The following is a 19,183-nucleotide window of genomic DNA, read 5'->3' on the forward strand; positions in this document are numbered from 1 at the left end:
CTGGGGAATTCTGGGAGTTGAAGTCCACAAGTCTTAAAGTTCCCAAGTTTGGACACCCCTGCACTAAAACAATCAGTATAAATCGTAAGAATACAAGCAACGAAGCAAGCGAGCAACAAGGAGGACTTACCACTTCCACCACCATCTCCTGCCGTAAAAACCTCCGAAGTGGAGCTTGAAGCTGTAGAGATGAGAGATAATACAATAATAATACAATACAATAGCAGAGTTGGAAGGGACCTTGGAGGCCTTCTAGTCCAACCCCCTGCCTAGGCAGGAAACCCTATACCGTTTCAGACAAATGGCTGAGAGCATCAGGGTCACCTCCTAAAACCCTCATCAGCAATTGGCATAATAATGCCAAAGACTAATAAAGGAGAATATCTGTGACTTCATCTGTGAAGTCTTTGATGCTCTCTGAGCTTAGTTTTTTTTGGGCAGGTGTTTCTTTACCCAACCAGGTAACATCATGCCTTCCCCCAGTCCTGCTGAAGCCTGCGGTATGCTGCTGGGGGCAGGCAAAAAGGCCTCCGCTTTTGTGGAAAATGGCCCATTTTTCACCCATTTTGGGGGGGGGAGGAGCCTTCGGGAGGCCAAAAATGGATGTATTCGATGTATAAGACGCACCGACATTTCTACACTCTTTTTGAGGGGGGGGGTGCGTCTTATACTCCGAATAATATGGTAGCTTGCTTGAACAGAGCAAACCCTTCTCCCTTCTAGCACTGATGATGTTACCTAGTTGGGTCATGAAATATCTGCAAGAAAACAGCTAAGTTCAGAGAGCACCAAGGACCCCAGAGCCCTCCTCCTCCTCTTCTCCTTCCTCCCCTCCCCTCTCCCATTCTCCTTATCCTCCACTCTGCAAATCCCACCTCCTTCTTCTACTGAAGATGTTACCTAGTTGGGTCATGAAACGTCTGCAAGGAAACAGCCATGCTCGGAGAACACCAAGGACCCTACATTCCTCCACCTTCCTCTCCTGTCACTGTCCTACATTTCACAACCCTCTTCCCTCACAGCACTGATAAAGTTACCTAATAGGGTCATGAAACATCTGCAAGAAAACAACCCAACTCAGAGAGTACCAAGGATCCCACTTTATTTTTTCAGATCCACCAAGACGGAAACTTGGTCTAGGTAATGTAAAATAGCCGTGGCTAATTTGTGGAGAGGACTCCACCCGATCTGAAAACTTCAGCCCATGTGGGGGGGCATAACAATTGCACACGTGGCAAAAAGCAACAAAGACCACCCCCCCACCTCCCAATATGTAGAGTTCCGGGGGAGGAAACTAGAGAAATTGGAACTAAAAATGCAAAAAGAACCCCAAAATCAGAAACTTAAGAAAAAGAACTAACTAAGCACAGGTAGAATTTAATTATGCAAGAAGATGCAGCCCCAACAATTAGAAACAACCAGACAAAATTATTTTGAAAATGCCAACAAACCAGGGAGATAGCTGGCGTACAAATTTAAAAACAGAAACAGAAAATAAATTAATGCACCAACTAGAAGATGAAGAAGGAAAGGTACATTATTACCAGACAGGGGGAAAAAGCAATAGCTCTAAAACAGGGGTGTCCAAACTTGGCAACTTTAAGACTTGTGGACTTCAACTCCCAGAATTCCCCAGCCAGCAGAGCTGGCTGGGGAATTCTGGGAGTTGAAGTCCACAAGTCTTAAAGTTGCCAAGTATGGACACCCCTGCTCTAAAATATTTCCAAAGTATTATATAGCTATACTTTGTTTTTTAAAAGGAGGATATATGTTAAAATTATTAATATGAAATATGTTTATTGAAATGAAATTAGTAACACCATCAACATTAAATGGAGCCCGCTCAGATGCTGAAATATACCATGCAAATGAGATGAAGAGTGTGGAAGAGAGAAGGGAGATGAGAGGAGGAAGAGAGGGGTTAGGAGAGAGGGGAAGAGGAGGAGAGAAAGAAGGAGTGGAAAAAGGAGAAAGAAGGAGAGAGGAAGGGAAAGTAGAGAAGAGAGGGACGATAGAGGGAAGAAAGGAGGCAGGGAGGAGGAGAGAGGGAGAAGAGGCAAGAAAGCAATGGATAGAATATAAATATGGTGTATGGAAAGCAGAAGAGCCAATGATTGATGGTAAGACGAATTGACATAACATTGAATAATCCAAAATAGTGTTAGTTAAAATATTTCCAAACTCTACGCCAACGGGAGAAAAAGGAACTTCAGGACTTACGTCTTCCATCCCTTCAATGTGGGATTCGATCTCTTGCACTATCCGTGCGTTGCGCTCCACCTCCTCTGCGCTCCTCATCCCTTTGTTGATCTTCTCAGCTACCTGCTTGATACTTTTCTGGGCTTCTATCAAGTACGGATAATCGGGGTGCTCCTCTGAGGTATGCTTGAGAAGGTCCTGATGGGGGAAGAGAGAGCAGGTGCCGTTAAGAGCGGAAGACAACCAGATGGGGAAGCTATCAGAATCGAGCTGGAAGGGGCCTTGGAGGTCTTCTAGTCCAGCCCCCTGCCCAAACAGGAGACCTTAAACCAAGGGTGTCTAAACTTGGGAACTTTAAGACTTGTGAACTTCAATTCCCAGAATTCCCCAGCATGCTGGCTGAGGAATTCTGGGAATTGAAGTCCACAAGTCTTAAAGTTCCCAAGTTTGAAGACCTCTGCACTAGAATACAAACTGGCTGGAGAATTCTGGGAGTTGAAGTCCACAAATCTTAAAGTTCCCAAGTTTGAAGACCTCTGCACTAGAACACAAACTGGCTGAGGAATTCTGGGAATTGAAGTCCACAAGTCTTAAAGTTCCCAAGTTTGAAGACCTCTGCACTAGAATACAAACTGGCTGGAGAATTCTGGGAGTTGAAGTCCACAAGTCTTAAGGTTCCCAAGTTTGAAGACCTCTGCACTAGAATACAAACTGGCTGGAGAATTCTGGGAATTGAAGTCCACAAGTCTTAAAGTTCCCAACTTTGAAGACCTCTGCACTAGAATACAAACTGGCTGGGGAATTCTGGGAATGGAAGTCCACAAGTCTTAAAGTTCCCAACTTTGAAGACCTCTGCACTAGAATACAAACTGGCTGGAGAATTCTGGGAGTTGAAGTCCACAAATCTTAAAGTTCCCAAGTTTGAAGACCTCTGCACTAGAACACAAACTGGCTGAGGAATTCTGGGAATTGAAGTCCACAAGTCTTAAAGTTCCCAAGTTTGAAGACCTCTGCACTAGAATACAAACTGGCTGGAGAATTCTGGGAGTTGAAGTCCACAAGTCTTAAGGTTCCCAAGTTTGAAGACCTCTGCACTAGAATACAAACTGGCTGGAGAATTCTGGGAGTTGAAGTCCACAAATCTTAAAGTTCCCAAGTTTGAAGACCTCTGCACTAGAACACAAACTGGCTGAGGAATTCTGGGAATTGAAGTCCACAAGTCTTAAAGTTCCCAAGTTTGAAGACCTCTGCACTAGAATACAAACTGGCTGGAGAATTCTGGGAGTTGAAGTCCACAAATCTTAAAGTTCCCAAGTTTGAAGACCTCTGCACTAGAACACAAACTGGCTGAGGAATTCTGGGAATTGAAGTCCACAAGTCTTAAAGTTCCCAAGTTTGAAGACCTCTGCACTAGAATACAAACTGGCTGGAGAATTCTGGGAGTTGAAGTCCACAAGTCTTAAGGTTCCCAAGTTTGAAGACCTCTGCACTAGAATACAAACTGGCTGGAGAATTCTGGGAATTGAAGTCCACAAGTCTTAAAGTTCCCAACTTTGAAGACCTCTGCACTAGAATACAAACTGGCTGGGGAATTCTGGGAATGGAAGTCCACAAGTCTTAAAGTTCCCAACTTTGAAGACCTCTGCACTAGAATACAAAATGGCTGGAGAATTCTGGGAGTTGAAGTCCACAAATCTTAAAGTCGCCAAGTTTGGACACCCCTGTCCTAAACCATCCCAGACAAATGCGCACTGCAGGGGCTAAGAAGCCTTTTCTAAGCCTGCAAAGGCAAGTAGAACAGCCGTGCCATGCGATTTAGATTCGCTAGAAAGCAGTATTTCCTACTTTCTCGCGAATATAAATCACGCCGCACAGCTAATGGTCGGAACTTTTTAAAACTTTTTTTTAGCATTTTTTTTTTACTACTGATTCGCCCGAACCGATAGTAAAAAAATGCTTTAAAAAGGTTTTTAAAAGGTTGCGATGATCAGCTGTGGCAATCAGAACTTTTTTTAAAAAAAATTGAAAGCATTTTTTTATTGCCGCTTTGAGCGAAGGGGCCCGAACCGATAACCTTTCACCCCTGGTGTTGGAGCACCTGCAATTTCTGGAGGCAAGCTGTTCCGCTGGTTAACTGTTCTCACCGCAACCCATTTACAGTGAAGAACTGCAAAATTTCCGTGGTTAAGTGAGACATTTGCTAAGCGAATTTGGCTCCATTTTTAGGAACATCCTTCTCACTAAGGGAATCACTGCCGTTGTTACAGTTAGCAACATGGTTGTTAAGTGAATCTGGCTTCCTCCTTGACTTTGCTTTCCAGAAGGTGGAAAAAATTGACCATTTCGTGGGAAACAATTCCCAGGAAATGTATTATTGTTAGCTGTCCAGAGTTGTGGATACAAACTGGGTGGTTATAGAAATGAAATGAAATGAATGAATGAATGAATGAATGAATGAATGAATGAATGATTCATTCATTCATAAATAAGTTTCTGCCCGCATCTTATCACAGCAGCCCAAAATTTGGTTGGATCAGAGAAAGCATAAAAAAACATTAAACCAAAATTCACACAAATATTTCCACATGCTAGGCAAATAGTTTCGAGCAGAATAGCCATCACGCATCACCTTGGAGGTCATCTAGTCCAACCCACTCCTTAGGCAGGACACTGTATAACTTTTCAGACAAATGCCTCTCCAATTCTTTCTTAAAAGCCTCCAGTGTTGGGGCATTCACAACTTCTGGAGGCAACTTCTGTTCCGCTAATTAATTATTCTCACTTCAGGAAATATCACCTTAGTTCTAAGTTGCTTCTCTCCTTGATTAGTTTCCACCCATTGCTTCTTGTTCTACACTCAGGTGCCTTGGAAAATAGTTTGACTCCCTCTTGAGATATTGGAAGACTGCTATCATGTCTCCCTTAGTCCTTCTTTTCATTAAACTAGACGTACCCAATTCAATTCAGTTCAGAATAGTGTTCGAAGGGACCTTGGAGGTCTTCTAGTCCAACCCCCTGCTCAAGCAGGAGATCCTATACCAGGGGTCCCCAACCCCTAGTCCAAAGCCCCACCTGTGGGAAGCAGATAGCACACGAAATCACACACTGCCCTATGTTATTTCAGGACAAATGGCTCTCCAGCCTCTTCTTAAAAGCCTCCAGTGATGGAGCTTTCACTACTTCTGGTGGCAAGCTGTTCCACTGGTTAATTGTTTTCACAGGAAATTCCTCCTTAGTTCTAAGTTGCTTCCCTCCTTGGTTAGTTTCCATCCTTTGCTTCTTTTCCTGCCTTCGGGGGCTTTGGAGAATAGGTGGACCCCCTTCAAATACTGGAAGACTGCTATCAAGTCATCCCTGCTCCTTCTCTTCGTTAGACTAAAAGAGTTGAAAGGGACCTTGGAGGTCTTCTAGTCCAACCCCCTGCTGAAGCAGGAGACCCTATACCATTTCAGACCAGTGGGTGTCCAGTCTCTTCTTAAAAACCTCCAGTAATGGAGCACCCACAACTTCTGGTGGCAAGCTGTTCCACTGGTTAATTGGAAGTTCCTCCTTAATCCCAAGCTGCTTCTCTCCGTTTCCATCCATTGCTTGTCCTGCCTTCGGGGGCTTTGGAGAACAGGATGACCCCCTCTTTTTTGTGACAGCCTATTAAATATTGGAAGACTGCTATCATACAATATACAATAGTAGAGTTGGAAGGGACCTTGGAGGTCTTCCAGTCCAACCCCCTGCCTTGGCCGGAAACCCTATACCCTTCCAGACAAATGGCTATCCAACATCTTCTTAAAGACTTCCAGTGTTGGGGCATTCACAACCTCTGGAGGCAAGCTGTTCCACTGATTAATTGTTCTAACTGTCAGGAAGTTTCTCCTTAGTTCTAAGTTGCTTCTCTCCTTGATTAGTCTCCACCCATTGCTTCTTGTTCTACCCTCAGGTGCCTTGGAAAATGTCTCCCTTAGTCCTTTTCATTAAACTAGACATACCCAATTCCGGAACCACTTAACCACATCTCGTGCCAAGCCCAGAGGATTCACAGACATCATCGGTTACCGAACAAGTGCCAGCAGCTTCTGGAAGCCAAAAAGGACTGAGCGGAAGAGCCATCCCTGCCCAACGTAACCAACTCCTGGGTGATTCACGCCCATCAATTGGCTTGGCTAAGTGGCCAGCTGCAAGCATCAGGGCTGAATAATCGAATGCCAACTCTGCCAACTGTCATCCATCTTCAGAGGAGCGAGGAAGGGCGATTCTGGGTGGTCCATTCTTGTGCCATGTCATTTATTTATAAGAGGCAGGAAGGCAAGGATTGTGAAGCCCATCAGTTGTGTGTGTCAAAACCACACGCACACACACCAATGCCGCCTACTGTAAACGAGAGGTGTTGCCAACATTGTCTCTGCCTTTCGTCACACTACGGCACAAAACTTCTCTGCCTTGTGGTATATTTCTTCCTCCGCAGGCCATTTTCTTGCGCTAAACATTTCCTTGACTTCCTGATTCCTTTTTTTCCCCGTGCCAAGAGTATCTGAGTTTACAACTACCCGCTTGGGGGGAGGTAGGGGGGGGGTGGACGTCCACGCATTGCTTCAAGCCTTAGGAATTTGGCAAATGTTGACATTTGCCGGAGAGGCTTGCAAAAGGCTCCGAAAAGAATTATTCCCAATAAAAAAAATAAAACATGGAAGCATTAAATCTTCCTCACAATGGGCAAAAGGTCATCGAGCCCAACATCCTGTTTCTAATAGAATCGCAGAGCGGGAAGGGACATTGAGGTCTTCTAGTCCAACCCACTGCGTAAGCAGGAGACCCTGGGCCATTTGATCAGGGCTAAGCCAGATCCTTCTGCAAATTCCTCCTCCATCATCATCATCTTCTTCTTCTTCTTCTTCTTCTTCTTCTTCTTCTTCTTCTTCTTCTTCTTCTTCTTCTTCTTCTTCTTCTTCTTCTTCTTCTTCTTCTTCTTCTTCTTCTTCTTCTTCTTCTTCTTCTTCTTCTTCTTCTTCTTCTTCTTCTTCATCATCATCATCATCATCATCATCATCATCATCATCTTATCCCAATTTCACAAATTGCAAAAATACACACATCTAGGCTCCAGGCTGGAACCAGGAGACGGTGAGTTCTAGTCCCACCTTAGTCATGAAAGCTGGTTGGGTGGCTTTGGGCCAATGAACAGGAGACTGTGAGTTCTAGTCCCATCCTGGACATAAATTGTTTCAACTCCCACCCTCAAAACGACGCTATAGAGCACTGCACACCAAGACAACTAGACACAGGGCAGTTTTTTCCCGAATGCCATCCCTCTGCTAAACAAATAATTCCCTCAAGACTGTCAAACCATTCACTAAGTCTGCATTACTATTCTTCTTCTCAGACTTCCTATTACCTATCTCCTTTTCTATTTATGACTATAACCTTGCTGCTTGTATCTTTATGATTTATATTGTTTTATTTTGTTTCCTAGTATGATTTGATTGCTTGTTTAGTATCCTATGATTATCATTATGTGTTGTATTTTATGATTCTTGATGAATGTATTTTTTAATGTACACTGAGAGCATCTGCACTGAAGGCAAATTCCTTGTGCGTCCAGTCATACTTGGCCAATAAAGCATTCTATTCTATTCTATTCTATTCTATTCTATTCCTTATTCTGTTCTACTCTCCTCTCCTCTCCTCTACTCCACTCCACTCCACTCCTATTCTATTCCGTATTCTGTTCTATTCTACTCTACTCTACTCTACATACTCTACTCTACTCCATTCCGTTCCTACTCTATTCTACTCTACTCCTTTCCTTTCCTATTCCATTGTACTCTACTGTACTCTACTCCATTCCATTTCTATTCCTATTTCACTCCACTATTCCTATTCCTATTCCACTCCTATTCTATTCTACTCTACTCTATTCTACTCCATTCCAATTGTGATCATATACTACCTGCATTTCACATCCCCCTGGATGATAGACAGATATGGTTTCCTTCAAAGGGCTATTTTAGAAAAGAGATTTCAATCTCTCTCCCCCCCCCTCCAAGGATGGAGGTCTCAGCGGTCCAAAATGAGTAATCAGCCTTTCTTTAAATAGCTCCAAACTGAGGCTTTGAACAGGCATGTAAAATATTCAAGGAATTCAGCCAGGAAGGGAAAACCTGACCATTTAGTTTCCACACCATTGAAAAATCAGCGTCAACGGACAGCAACTCCGAAGAAAACACAAGAGGGAAAAATTCCCATGGAAAACATCCATGTCACACTGGATGCTTCTAGCTCCTCTCCGAGTTTACGCAAGAAATCTCCCTTGGGGAATTTTTCGGGAGCAAAAAAGAAAGAAAGAAAATAAAAATGGATTTTTTTTCCCCCAGCACCTAATCATTGTGATGCATTCAGTTAAATCTCTGAGACGGTTTGAAAAAAACAAACAAACCAGAGAAGTAAAACAGACAGAAGAAAGGAAACGGAAAACTAAGAAAATGAAAAGAAGGCCAGAAATATTAGGAGCTGAAAAAAATAACATTAGGGCCAGTCCTCGACTTACAACCATTCATTTAGTGACAACGGCATTGAAAAAAGTGACTGATTAAATACAAAACAGCAGAATTAACAAGAGGGGAAAAATATAAGATAGATTGTATGTAAAAATACTATGAAATAAGAAATATAAGAGAAGCAAATGTATATATAAAAGATATATTGTATGAAATCAATAGAGATAAAAGATAAGTAAAAATGTGTGTGTGTGTGTGGTATCTTTTATGGAATCAATAGAGATAAAAGATAAGTAAAGATAAGTAAAACTATGTAAAATATGTAAAAGATAAAAATATGTAAAAGATAAGTAAAAATATGTATGTACGTGTATGTATGTATGTATGTATGTATGTATGTATATACATACATACACACACACACACACACACATACATACATACATACATACATATGTATTTGTGTTACAACCCCTGGTATGCCCTATTTCCCTGGCTCAGCTCATTGCCTAATATGTAACACAGCCCAGGTTCAAATCCCAGTAAGAGTATGGCTAGCTGATGAGAGCTAAATAGCTTGAAATAGATCTAGACTAGTCTCCCTTTATTTATTTATCAGAACAAATATAACACACATATATGTGTAACTAAAAATGTATGGATGTAAAAGTGTGTGTGTGTGTGTTGTATTTGTGCTGATAAATAAATAAAGGGAGACTAGTATAGATCTATTTCAAGCTATTTAGCTCTCATCAGCTAGCCATACCATTACTGGGAATCGAACCAGGGCTGTATTGCATATTAGGCCAATGTAATTGCCACTAAGCCACAGGCTCTCTTCCTTATCAGCTAGGCCAGGGAAATAGGTATGTATTTGTGTTACAACCCCTGGTATGTCCAAATATGGGAGGGAGCTCACTGCTCCCCCTATACACACACATACCTTTTTAGTTATCTTTTATCTCTATTGATTCCATACAATACATCTTTTATATATGTATGCATATTTTTACTTATCCCCATATATAGATATAGATATAGATGTATAAGGTATATATGTACAGACAAGAGAAACATAATGGATATTTAAAAGATGTAGAAGTGTTGCAAAGGTGATATAAATCTCTTCGATTGTGGTTTCTTTTGAGCCAAATAAACAGCCCTACTTGAGATACTCACTTTGACCAGAAGTTCATAGCGTGGAATTCGTTGCACTGGCTTGATCATGAGGTCAGCAAGGGCCTGCTTCTCTTTGTTTTCCCTCATGCTTTGCTACAGGCAGCAAGGAAGAATAAGAAAAAAAGATAGAGACTTAAATATCTCTAACTACATGTTTTTGTCTAGGACAGTGATGGCGAACCTATGGCACGCGTGCCACAGGTGGCACGTGGAGCCATTTGTCAGGGCACGCAAGGCGCTGCCCTGTCAGCTGGCAGGCGCGCATGCGCGCGCTGGCCAACTGAGTTCACCCTTTTTAAAAGCCATTTTTCGCCCTCCCCAGGCTCCAGAGGCTTTATAAGGGGAGGGCGAAAAGAGCCTCCCCCGCCCCCCGGAGGAGTCAGGAAAGCCTCCGGACGGTCCCTGAAGCCTTTGGAGAGCTCAAAACGACCCTCCGAGCAAAACGACCCTCCGAGCAAACCAGAAGTCACTTCCGGTTTGCTCGGAGGATCGTTTTGAGCACTCCGAAAGCTTCAGGGACTGTCCGGAGGCTTCCCTGACGCCTCCGGAGGGCGTCCGGGGGGTTGGGGGAGGCTGTTTTCGCCCTCCCCAGGCTCCTATAAAGCCTCTGGAGCCTGGGGAGGGAGAAAAAAGCATGTAAAATGGGGGGTTTGTGCCTGTAGTGCGTGTATGCGCACTGGGGGGTCGCACATTGCACTATGGGTGTGGCACGCCCGCACATGACCCCCCTGCGCTCCCCCCTCTTATGGCATGTGAGCCAAAAAAGGTTCGCCATCGCTGGTCTAGGAGTTAAGGCAACAGGCGGGAAACCAGGAGGCGGAGAATTCTAGTGCCACCTTCAGCATGAAATCTGGGTGACTTTGGCCCAATCACCAGGAGATGGTGAGTTCTAGTCCCACCCTAGGCATGAAATCTGGGTGACTTTGGTCCAATCACTGGGAGGCAGTGAGTTCTAGTCCCACTTTAGGGATGAAATCTGGTTGACTTTGGTCCAATCACTGGGAGGCAGTGAGTTCTAGTGCCACCTTCGGCATGAAATGTGGGTGACTTTGGGCCAATCACCAGGAGACCGTGAGTTCTAGTCCCACTTTAGGCATGAAATGTGGGTGACTTTGGCCCAATCACCAGGAGATGGTGAGTTCTAGTCCCACCCTAGGCATGAAATCTGGGTGACTTTGGCCCAATCACTGGGAGGCAGTGAGTTCTAGTGCCGCCTTCGGCATGAAATGTGGGTGACTTTGGTCCAATCACCAGGAGACCGTGAGTTCTAGTCCCACTTTAGGCATGAAATCTGGGTGACTTTGGGCCAATCACCGGGAGGCAGTGAGTTCTAGCACCGCCTTCGGCATGAAAGCCAGTTAGCTAACTTTGATGATTAGGATGTTACTTAGTTGGGTAATGCAGCTCCTACAAGAAATTTCAAACATATACACTACGTACAGCAGGGGTGTCCAAACTTGGGAACTTTAAGACTTGTGGACTTCAACTCCCAGAATTCCCCAGCCAGCTGGCTGGGGAATTCTGGGAGTTGAAGTCCACAAGTCTTAAAGTTCCCAAGTTTGGACACCCCTGACGTACAGTAATCCAGGGCCCCTTGTCCCCCATTTTGGCCGGCATGAGTGTAGTGCAGGAGGCCGTCCAGGTTAAAAACAGAGTGCATGGGGGCCACCGCAGCCCCCCTCCCCATGCCCCATTTTTGCTAGCAGAGGCACCGCGGGCTGGTTCTTTGCTATTTCCAGGCTGGTCCCATGGGCCAGATCTAAGCCCCCCGGGGGCCGGATGCAGCCCATGGGCCTTGAGTTTGACACCCCTGCAGTCTGTGTTTATATCATAATAAATAACGGTAAATAGAAACACTTATTTATTATGATATAAACACATATGTAGTATGCAGGTCTGAAATGTTTGAAATGACCAAGGTCAGAGAGCACCAAGGACTCCTCAGTCAATATGGCCAAGGATAAGGGATTATAGGATATGGAGACCCCCAAACATTTGATCGGGCAAGGCGCTAATGTGCACCAAGCTAAGGAGCCTAGTTAATGACTTCAATCCAAGAAGCTGTAAACGGCCAGATGGTCTTTTTCAAAAAACAAAACATCAAAAGCAGAGAAAGGCAGGAAGGCAGGAAGGCAGGAAGGAAAGAAAGACAGAATGGAGGGTGGGAGGGAGGAAAGAAGGAAGGAAGGAAAAGAAGGAAAAAAGAAATAAAGAAGGAAGGAAAAAAGAAAGAAGGGAGGGAGGAACAAAGGAAGGGAGGGAAGGAAGGAAGAAGGGAGGGTGGGTGGGAGGAAAGAAGGAAGGAAGAAAAGGAAGGAAGGAAAGAATGAAAGAAAGAAGAAAAGAAAGAATGGAGGGAGGGAGGAAAGAAGGAAGGAAAGCAGGAAGGAAAAAAAGAAAGAAAGAAGGAAGGAAGGATAGAAGGAAGAAAAGAAAGGGAGGGAGGAAGGAAGGAAAGGAAGAAGAAAAGAAAGAAAGAAGGGAAGGAGGGAGGAAAGAAGGAAGGTAGGAAAGGAAGGAAGGGAAAGGAAGCAAAGGAAGGAAAGAAAGAAGAAAAGAAAGAAAGAATGGAGGGAGGGGAGGAAAGAAGGAAGGAAAGGAAAGGAAGGAAGGAAAAAAGAAAGAAAGAAGGAAGGAAAGAAAGAAGGAAGGAAGGAAAGAAAGAAGGAAGAAAAAGAAAGAAGGGATGGAGGGTGGAAGGAAGGAAGGAAAGGAAGGAAGGAAGGAAGGAAGGAAGGAAGAAAGAAAGAAAAAGAAAGAAGCACAGTTTGGCAAAAGAAAAAGCAACAGAGAAAGTAAACAAAACCCAAGGCATTATTAAACTGATCTTAGAAACATTTCACCTTGGCCAGTTTTACAATGAAAATGTTAGCTGCCACTTCATGCTTGCTTGTGATTTGCTGCCATGCAACGACAGCCTGCCCTAAACTCTGGGGAGGGTGAACGGGAGAGGAATGTTTGTGGGAAAACGAAAGTAACTTCTGTATGTCCCTGCGATGCTGCTTCAAGGTCAACCAGGTGGGAGAAGAAGGCAGCGGCATACCAAGCAAGCTTGAACTGGCTGTTCTGAAAACATCTTGCCTAAATCTTACTGGTCATGGCGGGTGGGGGGTGGGGGGGATCTGCGATGGGAGACAGTTAAGGAAGGGAAAAGCTGAACTTAGAAAGGAAGGAAGGAAGGAAAGAAGGAAGGAAGGAAGGAAAAGGAAAGGAAAAGGAAGAAAGAGAAGAAAGAAAGAAAGAAAGAAAGAAAGAAAGAAAGAAAGAAAGAAAGAAAGAAAGAAAGAAAGAAAGAACGAACAGAGAGAAGCACAGGCAAGAACTAATTATCTGAAAACTGATCATTTTTAGAAGGCTTCTGGCTTAACAAGAAATTGAAGCTGAGCAGGACAGAAGGACTTCTTACCGCCAGAAATTTCATAAATGCCGGTCGGGCTTCCTTGGCAATCCTTATGGCATCTTTGGCGTTTAGAAAATTATCGATGTAGGCAGAATAAATATTCACCAAGATGTCTTTGGAAAACTAAAAAAAGAGAGAGAGAGAGCAAAAGAATGAACAAATGTGCAAACAAGGATATTTGATCCAGAAAAGATCAGAGTTAACTACTGGGGTGATTTGGGGAGAGATAAGAAGCTGTGGTAAACTTTCTATGAGTTAAATACAGTACAGGATTTTTTAATAGAGGGTTCGAAATTTTAATTGCGCTGCTGTTCTACCCGTCATTCCCATTAATATAGCAGACTAGCCGATGCCCTGGCCTTCCCTGGGAATTTATTTATAGGGTGGAAATGTCCAGACCAAACGTAATTTCTAATGTTGGAGCTTCCCCCTTACCAGAGGGAGCCCCCTGGTGGAGGACTGTGAAGCCGTTACCATGGCAAGTCTACTGTGCTGTACAATAGAAGCCATTTTATGGCAGTACAGTAGAAGTCATTTTAAGGCACAACAGGCTGTATCTTAACGGAACACACACCCCGAGGGGTGTTAGGGATGTCTTACCCCCCACAGTATTTTTTTCCAGAGAGTAAGTCATCTGTGTACCAAGTTGGTTGAAATTGCTCGAGGCGCTCGAGTTATGCTGGAACACACACACACACAGACACACACACACATATAGATGATAGATTGATAGATAGATAGATAGATAGATAGATAGATAGATAGATAGATAGATAGATAGATAGATAGATAGATAGATAGACAGAGACAGAAACAGACATAGATAGATAGATAGATAGATAGATAGATAGATAGAGATAGATAGATACAGACATAGAGAGAGAGATATAGACATAGATAGATAGATAGATAGATAGATAGATAGATAGATAGATAGATAGATAGATAGATAGATAGAGCAGGCAGGCAGGCAGGCAGGCAGGCAGGCAGGCAGGCAGGCAGGCAGGCAGGCAGGCAGGCAGGCAGGCAGGCAGGCAGGCAGGCAGGCAGGCAGGCAGGCAGGCAGGCAGGCAGGCAGACAAAGTAGATAGATAGATAGATAGATAGATAGATAGATAGATAGATAGATAGATAGATAGATAGATAGATAGATAGATAGACATAGATAGATAGATAGATAGATAGATAGATAGATAGATAGAGACAGACAGACAGACAGACAAAGTAGATAGATAGAGAGAGAGAGAGAGAGACAGACAGACAGACAGACAAAGTAGATAGATGATAGATAGATAGATAGATAGATAGATAGATAGATAGATAGATAGATAGATAGATAGATAGATAGATGAATGACACAGCAATCACTTGAAAATAGAGTCAGAAGTTGAAAAATTGTAAACTTCTGTGTAAGGGGTGGGAAACTAATGTTGTAATATATTTGTCAGTATTCACCTAGGAGATCTAATATATGTACAGGTAGTTCCTGACTTACAACAGTTCATTTAGTGACTGCTCAAAGTTACAACGGCACTGAACAAAGGGACCTACGACCATTTTTACAACTATGGCCGCATCCTCATAGACACCTGATTAAAATACAGATGCTCGGCAACTAGCTCATATTTATGACGGTCGCAGTGCCACGGGGTCACGTGATCCCCTTTTACGACCTTCTCTGACAAGCGAAGACAATGGGGAAGTCAGATCCACTTAGCAACCGTGTGCCTAGCTTAACAGTGGTATTATGGAATATCGGAACTGACACAGAATTCCGGGTTTGATCCGGATTTGATCCGGAGGCAGAACACGCTTAATAACCGTTCTCGCTTAGCAACTGCAATTTTGGGCTCAATTGTGGTCGTATGTCGAGGCCTACCTGTGCTACCTAGGTCTACTCAGAAGGAAAAACCCAGGAGAGCCGTTGGGATCCGTGCCAAGCCAAAAAAACAAACAAAAAAAGGAGATAATTTTACCAACTTAGGAGAAATCTCCCACGTGAATTTCCAGCCGAATTGCCATTTGAAGCACTCCGTAAGTGGGAGAACATGTTCCCAAGGGATTGCTAAAATCAGAGTTTGAGTGAGCCGATGACGTGACGATGTCTCTGACTCATCCTCTCTTGCCTTCCAAGCACATCCTTAAACTGTTGAAACCTACCATAATTCCTGGGCTCAAATGCAAAGCGAGAAGGCCGCCAACCCTGGTTAACCTCAAAATGTGGGGCACCGTTAGGCCCAGCTAAACATGGAGGCAAAAGCCAGAATCGGATCAATGAAAAGCCAGCGCTTAAGGGGCTAGAAACCAGGAGACGGGGAGTTCGAGTTGTGTCTAGGTATAGAAAGCCGGCTGGGTGACTTTGGGCCAATCACCAGGAGACGGGGAGTTCTAGTCCCGCCTTAGCATGAAACCCAGCTGGGAGACTTTGGGCCAATCACCAGGAGACGGGGAGTTCTAGTCCCGCCTTAGCATGAAACCCAGCTGGGAGACTTTGAGCCAATCACCAGGAGACGGGGAGTTCTAGTCCCGCCTTAGCATGAAACCCAGCCGGGAGACTTTGAGCCAATCACCAGGAGACGGGGAGTTCTAGTCCCGCCTTAGCCATGAAACCCAGCCAGGTGACTTTGGGACAATCACCAGGAGACGGTGAGTTCTAGTCCCGCCTTAGCATGAAACCCAGCTGGGAGACTTTGAGCCAATCACCAGGAGACGGTGAGTTCTAGTCCCGCCTTAGCATGAAACCCAGCTGGGAGACTTTGAGCCAATCACCAGGAGACGGGGAGTTCTAGTCCCGCCTTAGCATGAAACCCAGCTGGGAGACTTTGAGCCAATCACCAGGAGACGGGGAGTTCTAGTCCTAACTTAGCCATGAAACCCAGCTGGGAGACTTTGAGCCAATCACCAGGAGACGGGGAGTTCTAGTCCCGCCTTAGCCATGAAACCCAGCCAGGTGACTTTGGGACAATCACCAGGAGACGGTGAGTTCTAGTCCCGCCTTAGCATGAAACCCAGCTGGGAGACTTTGAGCCAATCACCAGGAGACGGTGAGTTCTAGTCCTAACTTAGCCATGAAACCCAGCCGGGTGACTTTGGGACAATCACCAGGAGACGGTGAGTTCTAGTCCTAACTTAGCCATGAAACCCAGCCGGGTGACTTTGGGACAATCACCAGGAGACGGTGAGTTCTAGTCCTAACTTAGCCATGAAACCCAGCCGGGTGACTTTGGGACAATCACCAGGAGACGGTGAGTTCTAGTCCTAACTTAGCTATGAAACCCAGCCGGGTGACTTTGGGACAATCACCAGGGGGCGGTGAGTTCTAGTCCTAACTTAGCCATGAAACCCAGCCGGGTGACTTTGGGACAATCACCAGGAGACGGTGAGTTCTAGTCCTAACTTAGCTATGAAACCCAGCCGGGTGACTTTGGGACAATCACCAGGGGGCGGTGAGTTCTAGTCCTAACTTAGCCATGAAACCCAGCCGGGTGACTTTGGGACAATCACCAGGAGACGGTGAGTTCTAGTCCTAACTTAGCTATGAAACCCAGCCGGGTGACTTTGGGACAATCACCAGGGGGCGGTGAGTTCTAGTCCTAACTTAGCTATGAAACCCAGCCGGGTGACTTTGGGACAATCACCAGGAGACGGTGAGTTCTAGTCCTAACTTAGCTATGAAACCCAGCCGGGTGACTTTGGGACAATCACCAGGGGGCGGTGAGTTCTCGTCCCGCCTTAGGGATGAAAGACTGGTGATTTTGGGCCAAAGTCACTCCACCGCTTCTTGTACCTAAGACTTGAACTGACCATCTCCCCGTTTCCAGCCTGGTGCTTGTAACTACTAGACCAAACTGGCTCTTTATTTAATTTATGTATTAAAAGGATAGGCTGCCCATCTCACTCGGTATTTATTTTCATCCGTATTCCATTGAATAGGAATAATTTGGACAAACTTTTATTGGCAAAAGAGCCAAGAGGAGTTACGTACATAGAAGAATAAGCAAGGAAAGGGAAGGTAATTGTGGTCAGATCTCGGAAAGAGAAGGATAATTGGAATATGGCTAATATGGTTGAACAAGCCAACATTTATGAAGAACAGGGGTCACCAACTTTTCAGACCTCGGAGACCACTAAATTCATAATTTTAAATCCCACTGGCCACTAATATGATCTGCCTAATGTATGCCTGTGTGGGCGTGGCTAGGTGGTCATGTGACTGGGTGGGTGTGGCCAACTCGATGTCACTCATGTTGAGGGGCGTCTAGCCAGCCTCTACTTGCCCCTCCCCTCCCAGCCCCTCCTCACCTGCCCACCCGGGCTCCTTAGGGCCCCAACAGGAAGCAGTTGCTGGAGCTAAGCAGCCACCAGGAGAAAGAGTTGGCAAAACAGTTCAAATTGGATCTGGCCGAGAAGGAGGCTCAGCAGAAGCACCTCACTGAGGACTACGAGCATGGTTTTTCCAAGCAGAGGGAAGACCTGCGGGAGTGCAAGGCCAGGTGCTGGTGCCTGGAGGCTCAGCGGGCTGAGATGGTCAGCCAGTTCCAGGCCATGATGCAGTCCCACTCCGGCTCTTCGTCACCAGCGCCTCTTCCCTCCAGCCTTCGCCCCAAAGCCCCTCACCAGGAGGCTGAAGCAGACCCCAAGTGGGAATTTCTTCCCCACTCCGACCCCCACAAAAAGACCCCTAGGGGGAGACTCTCTGCAGCAACACAAGCGTTCATTGCACGTATCCATCTTCGGAGCCGTAATTTGAGGATCCCGGATTGAGTGCAATCTCAAAAATGCAAATAATGTTTCTGCGGACCGCCACAATTTTCTCGCAGACCACCAGTTGGTGACCGCTGGACTAGAAGCCATCCCCACCACGGCCCCTTCTCCCCTCTCCTCCGGAAGGGGCACGTGGGAACGGTACTCACAGACTGGACTAGGATGTCTCCCACTTTCTGCTTCTCGTGCCAATTCTGGACACATTCGGAGACCTCCTCCAAGAACTCCTCGTGATGTTCCAGCAACTCAGGAATCTGGTCGAAGATCTCGTCCACCAGCGAGGGGTCGCAGAGGGTAGAATTTTCCGGCTGTTTCAGGGGCTTCATGTAACCCTGGAAGAACAGAAGAAAGGAACCAAAATAAATGGGATTTAGAAACACGGGAATTCGGAGGGCAGATAGTCCTAGAATAGAGGCTGCAAGGACCATTTTTATAACCTACTAATTAAAAGTAGGTTCGTTTTAAATGCCCAGAATTGAGTCTGGGAACTCCGCACGCTTTAAAGTACTACTACTACAAAAAAAAGTACTTTCCAAAATTAAAAAATAAACAAATACAGATAGGTCTTGACTTTTTAGAATCACAACTGAGTTCAAATTTTCCATGGCAGGACAGTGGTTAAGTGAGTCGCACCTCGTTTTACAACTGTCTTACAGCTGTTGTTAAATGGATCACTGCAGTTATTAAGTGAATCACACGGCCATTAAGCAAATCAGGTTTCTCCCGTCGATTTTGCTTGTTAGAAGCCAGCTGGGAAGGTTGCAAATGTAAGTGATTATATGACCCCAGAACAGAGCATTAATGCTAGTTGCCAATCATCCAAATTTTGCTGACAGTCAGTCCTCGGCATACGACCACAGTGGAGCCCAAACTGTCTGTTGCTAAGCAAAACAGTCGTTAAATGAATTTTGTCTCCTATTCTATGACCTTTCTTGCCATAGTTGTTACGTGAATAGCTGCAGTTGTTAAGTTAGTGACACGGTCGTTGAGTGAATCCAGCTAGCTTCCCCCTTGACTTTGCTCACAAAAGGGGATATAGCGTGGACCCTGCAACCGACATAAGTACATGCCAGTGGCCAAGCATTCAGCTCAAATGCAATCCTTTGTGCGAATGATATGATAAGCTGTGTTATTTGCACTCGCCTGGGCTTTT

General features: G+C 44.9%; 3 protein-coding genes across 3 annotated transcripts in view; 1 reads left to right on the forward strand and 2 right to left on the reverse strand.

Annotated features, from left to right (window-relative positions):
• Positions 1-19,183, forward strand: part of FAM168A (family with sequence similarity 168 member A) — a 373,080-nt gene that overhangs the window by 167,496 nt on the left and 186,401 nt on the right. The window lies entirely within an intron of this gene.
• Positions 1-19,183, reverse strand: part of RELT (RELT TNF receptor) — a 483,787-nt gene that overhangs the window by 90,140 nt on the left and 374,464 nt on the right. The gene's annotated exons all lie outside the window — the stretch shown is intronic.
• Positions 1-19,183, reverse strand: part of ARHGEF17 (Rho guanine nucleotide exchange factor 17) — a 126,556-nt gene that overhangs the window by 35,109 nt on the left and 72,264 nt on the right. The window contains exons 3-7 of the mRNA XM_081952868.1: positions 18,180-18,362; positions 13,273-13,389; positions 9,867-9,959; positions 2,221-2,397; positions 131-181 (exon numbers count right to left, since the gene is read on the reverse strand). Coding sequence (XP_081808994.1) covers positions 131-181; positions 2,221-2,397; positions 9,867-9,959; positions 13,273-13,389; positions 18,180-18,362 — 621 coding nt within the window. The remainder of the gene's footprint in view (positions 1-130; positions 182-2,220; positions 2,398-9,866; positions 9,960-13,272; positions 13,390-18,179; positions 18,363-19,183) is intronic.

Source organism: Natrix helvetica, assembly GCF_964273705.1.
Source record: "Natrix helvetica genome assembly, chromosome: 4".
NCBI classification, from domain to species: domain Eukaryota; kingdom Metazoa; phylum Chordata; class Lepidosauria; order Squamata; family Natricidae; genus Natrix; species Natrix helvetica.